The following is a 9,262-nucleotide window of genomic DNA, read 5'->3' on the forward strand; positions in this document are numbered from 1 at the left end:
AGCTTGTCCTCCACTATAGTGTGGAATTGTCATGTTGAGGTTCTATTCATTTTAATGGGGCCGGTTTAAAAATCTAGTGGGCTTTATTTTCTTATTGGGCTGAATTACTAAGGATTTGATTTTGGGTTTACTTCATTGAGCCATTTATTTAAGGCTTGATATTTTTAGATTTGAGCCTTCTTTTAAATGAAGCCCAGATGAAACCTAGCATGCTTGCTAATGATGACCCCAAGAAAAGTATGAATCTAATATAAACATTGCTTCATACAATCTAATTATTTTAAAATATATTGAAAATCCAATAATACTGCTGATTAAACTCCCGCCAAAATACATACAACATAACATCAAACATTTGCTCATCTTTTCCTTTTCTCATTTTTCTTGGCAACCTAACATAAGGTTTGTATATCCTACACTATCGGGTTCAATTCAACTGGGTTAAATTTTCACTGGAACAAGAAAATATTCTAAATATATATGAATATATATGAATTAAGATTAAAAAAAGAAAAGAATCCTATAGACTATATTGGCTATGTTTGTTCCAAAGTTTTCTAGGAAACCAAACAAGGCATAGGCTGACCTTTTTAGAAGAAGATTTTTAAGGGAGAGAGTTAACCTGTGGAAAAAAAAGAAAAAAAGAAAGAAAAGAGATAGAGATGTGCCCCATGTAGTCTTCTTCTTCTTCTGTTTCATCAGCTCCATTGGTTTCGGCTTGGTTCAAATCCTCCTATGGTTGATAGCTTGGTTACGGTGAGGCTTTTGAGTTTGAGGGCTCAATGAATGGACCAATAGTGGGCTTCAAAAAAAAAAGCCATGAAGCCCAAATAGACTCATGCTTTTAAGTAGACCAATTTGGTAAGCCCAATAAGGAATGCATGGGCATGTGTGTTGTCCATTTCGAAACGACAAATAAAATTTGCTAACGTTGATGCCAACTAGGACTGTCCACCCAACCCGTATACCCAACCAACCCGCCAGAGCTCGAATCGAAAACCGCCCAAACCGACACTCCAACGGTTGGTGGCGGGTCACCACCCACGAAACTCGACGCCTTCGGGTCAGTTGGCGGTTTTCCTCTCCCAAAATCCGAGCAACACGACCCGATCATAAACCCAGAAACTTCCGGCGATATTCGAAGGTTCTTCGACGAAAACATACAAAATCCAACGATATTGGAAGCTATCCAACGAAAATTTACTTGAAACCCATTAGATTGGACGACATTCGGCGAAATCTCGTCGAGATCTAGTCTAGATCCGACGAGATGCGGCGAGATCTTGTTGAGATTCAGCGAGATCTTGTTGTGATCTGGCCAGATCTCAACGGATCCGGCCAAATATCGGCTAGATCTCGATGGATCCAGCCAAAATAACGACATCAGAGTTAAAAACTGAAACCGACCGATGAACCCGAAAACCTGACGCGACCTAAACCGGCTGATCCGACTAGCATTTCGGGTCGGTTTCGGTTTATATTTTGACTCACCCAAAAGTTTCAAGTCGGGTCCGGATTAGGCACAAATCCGACCCGTGGACACCCCTTATGCCAACTTATAAAGAAGTGGCGGTGGAGAAACTTAGAAGCCCAAATGAAACCTATGAAGACATTACTAATTACTAGTAAATAAATTGAGAACTTCTGGATGAAATTCAATGGCCTTTCTATAATATGTGAAAATAAAATTAGAGAGAATTTAAACTATTGAAGGAAAAGCAAGAATGGTAGAACAATTTTTTAAACATTTGTTTACATAAGAATGGTTGCATTTCATTTTATTGATAGTAAAGACACCTTGAAATTTTGAATCAGATTGTAAATTTTTTCCACTGTCATGTCTTTATAAATTGTCCTTTTCTTTTGCAGTTCCCCCCCCCCCCCCCCCAATAATATTGTATTGCTTACAACTTAGTTATGGTTTCAAATAGCTGAATAATTTTTGTCTTTTTCTATATGTTAAAGATAGATATTAGGTTTACATTATTTTATTTTCTATTTTTATTTAATTTCAACACTATTATTTTTTCTTCTTTAATATATGCAACAGCAACAGGGTTTTAATCCAAAAACTTTGGAATCAGTATAAATTCTCATTTATTGGGTTACATGTATTTTTTCCTGTAATTTATCAAATCCAAAAATACTCTCTCTATTATCATTTGTGTATACATGCCTGCCATCATTGTAGCGACTACTTTTAGAAATTAGGCAAAGCAGATCTAGAAACCAGTCCTAGGAATGTGCCACTTGTGCCAATATGTTTAGCACATTATTTATTATTATTGTAATGTACTCTAATTCAGTAATTCTCCTAAATAAACATTTGCTTCCAGTTATTTTAATTTTGGGAATATTCTAGACATTTACAGTGTACTGATCGCATCCTTCACAAACAGCATGAGAGAATAAAAATTATCTGTATTCCATGATGCAAACATTTCTACAAAATGGATAGCAGGTAGCTATTTCCCTCACCTCTTATACTTAATGCCACAATAAAAACAAATCCACTTGTTTGTGAAGCAATCTAATAATGATAATGTGTTTAGCACACTATTTATTATTATTGTAATGTACTCTAATTCAGTAATTCTCCTAAATAAACATCTGCTTCCAGTTATTTTAATTTTGGGAATATTCTAGACATTTACAGTGTACTGATCACATCCTTCACAAACAACATGAGAGAATAAAAATTATATGTATTCCATGATGCAAACATTTTTACAAAATGGACAGCAGGTAGCTATTTCCCTCATCTCTTATACTTAATGCCACAATAAAAACAAATCCACTTGTTTGTGAAGCAATCTAATAATGATAATATGCTTTGTCCAATAACTATGACATAAGTATACTAAACGAAGTGCTGTTATGCATTTCTTGATATTATTTTCCTCTAAAACAACTAAATACTATTATCCTTATTGTATATGCATGATGATTTTTGTTAGGCCTTCTTTCATTGATACATATCTTTCTTTCCTTCTTCCAAAATAAAATCTTTGGGTTAGACGAATGCGGTATCTGGAATGACTGGGCATGATGAATGTAAACTGAAGTTTGTGGAGTTAAAAGCGAAGAGGAATTACCGGTTCATTATTTTCAAGATTGAGGATCAAGAAGTGGTGGTGGAGAAACTTGGAAGCCCATATGAAACCTATGAGGACTTTACTGAGTCTCTGCCTGCCAATGAGTGCCGCTATGTTGTCTATGATTTTGATTTCATCACTGATGAGAATTGCCAAAAAAGCAAGATTTTTTTCATTGCATGGTAATTCTACTTTTCCTCAAATAAGTCTATATGCATAAAGATTATTGTTTCTCCTTTGGTGTACATAGTAGGGTGTTGAAATAAAGAATAAAGGTACCATGTGTATTAAATCTTGATTAGCACTCAAAGAACACTCCAGGCAAATTTGCTTCCCATGTAATAATGAATGTACTCAAAATTCTAATGACACAATGAAACTAGAAACTGGATTCCAATTTATATTTGGCTTGAGGCCATATCTTTGGAGGCATGTGATTATATTGAAGGCCAAAACAATAAACAATTTAGCATGTAATGGTGCCTAAGAAAGTTCACTTCTCTTGTTTTTCAAGTCACCTGATACATCAAAGGTGAGAAGTAAGATGGTCTATGCTAGCTCCAAGGATAGATTCAAGAGGGAACTGGATGGCATTCAAGTCGAGTTGCAAGCAACAGATCCTAGTGAAATGAGCCTTGACATTATAAAAGAGCGAGCACTTAAATTGTTTGTCATTTCACCCTTTTAATGTTTAGCCCTTCCTATCAACTACAAAAAACAATTACATTCTGTGAGCATTGTTTTTGTCCCTTGAACTGTTTATTCTGTAGCATTGTATGGGGTTATACCAAACTTGTAGTATGATGTCACACTATGTATTCACCTATACTAATTAGTACTTTTTAGGTTGTTTGTCAAAAAAGTCATGTTTGCTAGCACATCAAAAACTTCACACCCCCCACCCCCCTTACCAGGGATTTAGCCATCCCTTGACTAGAAAAAAAAAGGGAAAAAAGTAGCAGCCCATTTTGAGGAATAGACAAGTAAATCTAGTTGTTTCTAGACTTGATTAAAACTGATAAGATATAAACAAATAACCTAATGTTTTACTCTTTTTGGTGCAAAGTGAAGTGACTTTCCACTACGTATATAAATAGTTTGTACAAATCATATGCAAAAATCATAATCCTTAGCAATTTATTCATGCACAGTTTAGAACAAATTCAGGAGGTGATGAGACCTACTACAATTTTAAACTAGCTTGTTACATGTGCGTTATAGTACAAAATTTTACGATACAAATGTGAGGAATAACTCATTATAGTGCCTAGCTAGTCTGTTTCCTTCTAGAGCATAGTGTTCTCAAATCATTTTTAAATGAAGATTGCATTTCAAAATGAACCATATTTCATATGGCAACGGTCAACAAAACTAGACTGAAAATTGAAAACGTTTCCCCCATTTTAGTTTCAGCATATATCTTAAATAAAAACCCACTAAGTAGAAAGTTAGATATGAATTCAATCACATTTTCAGTGCAGTGCCAACAACATCAACAACACCAGAAAATTGTTAAGGACATAATGTTTGGGAATATATCTCATAGAAGATCTACTATCATTGAGGACATATCTTTGAAGTCTAGAGTGTAGAAGATGATGACTTCCACTTAAACACCAACTCACTCAAAATTTCAAGGATCCAATTCACTTTTAATCAGGGAATTCCAACAATATCATGTTCTCAACTTTTTCTGGTATCTTTCCCATCAAATGACTTTGAGATGATTTCAAGAAACAAAATCCAGTAGGACCTCAGTAGAAACTAACATAGTAGTTACTTGAAAGGTATACCATATATGCTCCTTACAAACGTGGAATAATAAAAGACTCTTAAAAAGAAGTAAATGTAAGGTTCAAGTTCATTGGAACACCTTGGTAAATATCCTGAGGCTATAATTGGCAAAAATCCAATACCAAAAGAGAAGCTAGTCGTCATATTTTTGGACAACTATCATTTCAACCATCAAGCATGGTATAATTCCTTGTTAACCTATTTCAGTCTAGATCGAGGAGCCCACAATTTGTATTGCAATAAAAAAGGTAAAATTATGAAGAAGCTATTGTTGTTCAAGCACAAGGGTTCAAGCTTATATAAGGGAGCCAATGATTCATGATTGTGAATCACACCTAAAAGGTTGTTCCCAGTTTAATCGGGTCAAAAATAGCCAATGCATTTGGCAATGATGAAGTTCTCTTGATAGAGATTTATCTGATATGTCAAGAATTAGCAGGCAAATTTCTAATAATGTTTTGGGACAAAATGAGGATCTTGGTCTAGAAAAGAAATATTCAAATCTGTAACATTTGGTGATGATTGTTGTAGCTGACTTTTGAAACATTTGGAACTCAATCAACAAGTTCAGAATTTAGCAATACCTTGGATACATTACCAATTTGCCATCAACTTTGTTCTCAGGGAGATTGACCAATTTAATGTATATAGCCAAATTCCAAAACCAGTTTAGAACTGTCTGAAATTCCTATTTGTGAGATGTCTAACTGCATAAGGTTTTTGTGTTGGTAATCATGCAGGAAGTGTGGACTCACTATGATGGAATTGAGTTCAAAAGTAGGAGCCCCATTAGGGCTTACATTCATGACAATAGAGTGTGAAGATGTAATTTCCACAAGGTTAACAATTTTCCAAGATATTCAAGAAGGGACCATAGAAGAACTTATCATATATAGAAAGAAAGATATGCAAGATGCCAAAAATGGCCTAAGGAATCTGGGATTTTCTTAGACAGCTGATTGTTGGACAAAAACATGTTTAAGGTTGCAAAGATTTAGTTTGGTACTCAATACTTGGCATTGTAGAATACTGGAGTCTAAGGACATGTATGAAAGTTTATTACTAATTGCTATTGTGCCACTGAAATGATTGGCCAAGAGTTTTGTAACTTAATTGATATCTCATGATGTTTCCAATGGAAACATCTAGGGTTCAAATCCCCCTCTCCCATTGTCATAACTATTACGAAAAAAAAAAAAAAGATTCATAGAAAGATTAAGCTTTTCAAGGGATAGAAAATTGAAATTTTCAGGGACCAATGCATGTTAGGAAGTTGGCATTGAGATGAACATAATATTAAAATAAAAGGGAGCTAATTTACCTAAAGCTTTTTTCTTTTTCCCTTTTAAAGTTGACACCACTTGCATAAAAAAATTGCAGGGAAGAAAGACGAGAAACCAAAACTAGACTATCATTTTCCTGTAGATTAATAAAGTAAAGCTGTGATAGATTTCTAAACTCCAAGTAACCAAAATAGCTTGGAATGCACTCACCAGTAGAATAATTAACTCAATTTATTTAGCAATTCTAGCTCCTGTAGAAAGAGGATAAATCTTGCCACCCAATGGCAATCTATATTCATCAGCAGAATATTAATTCCTAGGTGGAGTTCAACCCAATTTCCACCAATGTTGTCAAGTCAGATTCCAATCCATCTTTAGTAATCTTGAATATACAAAGACAAGAGCCTACTTGAAGGACATGTAATAGCTTTGAAACTTAGATGGGCTTGTTTTTCTTTCTCATTGCAAGTTAGATTGGAGCTCCTTTGCATAGGCTTGAATTGTAGGGTATTACAGAGAAAACTATAGCAAGAGAAGCACAACAATTATGAAAGACACAGATCTAATGAAGCAATAATTAGGGAAGAATTGAATTCAAAAGAACCTTTACATGTTTAATATCTGGCAACAACACAAGCGTGTGTTTAAATAGGTTTTTAGCCAAAACTAGCCATTGATGGTTAGCACACAAATGATGTTTATGACTTTATTCATTTTGTTTAGTAATTAACCAAAGTGATCATTTAAATATCACCTTAGAAAGAAGTGGACTACTATTTATGGTTTGATTTTCTCGACACATGAGAATTTTCATGTATGATACATTCTTGCAAGTGGGAGAAAGGATTCCACTGGACACTATTGAGCTTGACTTGCAAGTTGCAAGTTTCATGTTCATCTTCAATATGATGGTTGAGGAAATTTCCACCTAAATAGGGAACCAAAAATGTGTAAAACTTTCATATGGCCAATCCCAATTAAGTTTTCAAATCACCCTACAGTGCCTTTCAATATTGATCCTTTGCAGGCATAATCATGACTCTTAAAAAATGAACCATACAGTTTTAAATATCCTAAAACTCAAGGAAAGCATTGCTAAGAGACTTCTTGTTGTTTAGGAGAAAGGTATAGTAAATTAACTATCATTCGGGAGACCTGAGTAAATAGAAGCATAGCACTAGACTTACTACTTTATCAAAATATTGTGTACATTTAATTAACATTTCAAGAAAAACAAAAAAGCTAAAAAACCTTAAAATTTAGATTCAAGGTGGTTTTTTTCTATTTCTTTGAGATTATCAGAAAGAAACTCCTCTGACATCAAAGGCTAGATTTGGCAGGGGAATGGTAGACTTTACAGAGCCACTATTTTGTAGCCTAGGATTCCTTCTCAAAAACTGTTTGGAAGGGATCAAACCGATACCCTTAGATTTTTTTATAAACATGATTAGGTTGTCCAGTTATGCACAATCTTGTTGAGACTTTACAAAGTGATTATTAGGAAATTCTAAAGAGAGTTACCAGGATAGCCGTGTGAACACTTAGCTAGTAAGATATCAAAATTCCCCTTTAAAGTAATAGAAATAGTCCTCACCCAAATAAAAAAGAGAGTAACAATAAGACAAACAGGGCATCGTTTCAAGATATAGTATACTACAATGCTTTTATGGACTAAAATTTGATTTTACAAATTGGATTCCTTTGACATTCATAGGAAGAAATACTATATTCATATATGCTAATGAAGTGAATTAACTAATAAAAGTACTAACCAGCACAAAGATGATCTAGAAATCATCAAATATTTTTTATAAGTAGAAATCATTAAAATATTGATAAACATGACATTTGCACTAAATATTAAGAAACTTACAACATTTACTTACAACAAAACAAGACTCTTAAGCTTGTACCCCGTGTGATCCAGGAATTGAAAATACATAATTTTCCATTGCTTGTTCAATAGTAAAAAAGGGCCACATACACCCCAAAACCCAACCACAAAGCCGAGTGCCATGCTTACAAAGAACCAATCTACTTCAAGTCCGCCATTATGTTTACTCCCTTTGTTTTCTTTGTCAGGGTTTACATCATTTATAGTACAATTATTAGAAAGTGGTAGGCCACAAAGTTTGTTTCCAATAAAACCGAATGCATTGAAGCTTTGTAGTTGAGTGCTTAAAGGGATTTTCCTAGTCAAATTATTATTTGATAAGTTCAAATGACTTAAAAATGTCAAACTTGACATGCTTGAAGGAATTTGACCAGAAAGTTGGTTCATGGAGAAATCAATTGATTCCAATGATCCCATAGCACCTATATTCTCAGGAATACTTCCAATAAAAAAAATTATATGATAGATTCAATGATTGTAATCCTTGAAGACTGGTCACTTCTTTAGGGATCTCACCTGATAAACTGTTATTGGAAAAGTCTATACATTTTACAAGGTGGAGAATAGTGCTATACTCTAGAGCTTTGCCCTTTATCACAAGCAATTCGCTTTAAAGAGGGAGAGTTTCACCGACATAATAATTTGAGTGATTAAAACTCATGTCAGGATTTGAATTATTTTTTGTGGCCATGGCACTAAAATCTTTTACACATCCAAGAATACCTCTAGATAGCTTATTATGAGAAAGGTCCAAGATCTGGAGTGAGGTAAGAGCACAAAGTTCTTTTGGTATGTGACCATGGAAATTATTTGAGTGAAGGTTGAGAATCATCAAGCTTGAAAATCGAAGGTGCTGTGTCCAAATCCCATTTTTCCAATTTAACAAGATTGACAACATTTTTTGCATTTGGAAACCGGCTGACTTTAAATGTAAGTCACGATTGGATTCCTCCCTTTCAACTGGCGATTTTAAGCTTGCGATCATGGAAATTAGGGCCAGAATTTCCTCCGTGGCTTTGTTCACAAAGGTATCTTTTGTATTTGGACATATCCAACACACAGATTTCAGATGTGATTCCTCCTTCAATTTGGAACTTGTCTTCTCTATTCATATATCTAAATCTTTCCCACAATCAAATCAATGGTGAGATTCCAAACAATCCTTCAATTTTGTCTACTTCTTCAGTAATTGATTT

At 34.4% G+C, this 9,262-nt stretch overlaps 1 protein-coding gene across 1 annotated transcript; it reads left to right on the plus strand.

Annotated features, from left to right (window-relative positions):
• The first annotated feature begins 3,026 nt into the window (after positions 1–3,026).
• LOC115962021 (actin-depolymerizing factor 7-like) lies at positions 3,027–5,840 on the plus strand. Its single transcript, XM_031080891.1, has 3 exons — positions 3,027–3,277; positions 3,609–3,761; positions 5,630–5,840. Exons 1-3 carry the CDS (start codon positions 3,036–3,038, stop codon positions 5,838–5,840), a joined length of 606 nt encoding a protein of 201 aa, XP_030936751.1. The 5' UTR covers positions 3,027–3,035.
• The last annotated feature ends 3,422 nt before the right edge of the window (positions 5,841–9,262 follow it).

The sequence above is a fragment of the Quercus lobata genome, chromosome 9 (genome assembly GCF_001633185.2).
Source record: "Quercus lobata isolate SW786 chromosome 9, ValleyOak3.0 Primary Assembly, whole genome shotgun sequence".
NCBI classification, from domain to species: domain Eukaryota; kingdom Viridiplantae; phylum Streptophyta; class Magnoliopsida; order Fagales; family Fagaceae; genus Quercus; species Quercus lobata.

Bases quoted from the DNA above. Each gene is read 5' to 3' on its own strand.
- LOC115962021 (XM_031080891.1), top strand. From the start codon at position 3,036: ATGACTGGGCATGATGAATGTAAACTGAAGTTTGTGGAGTTAAAAGCG. The intron at 3,278-3,608 runs GTAATTCTACTT...CTTGTTTTTCAA, and splicing joins AAGATTTTTTTCATTGCATG to GTCACCTGATACATCAAAGG. The intron at 3,762-5,629 runs GTTTGTCATTTC...GTAATCATGCAG, and splicing joins AAAGAGCGAGCACTTAAATT to GAAGTGTGGACTCACTATGA.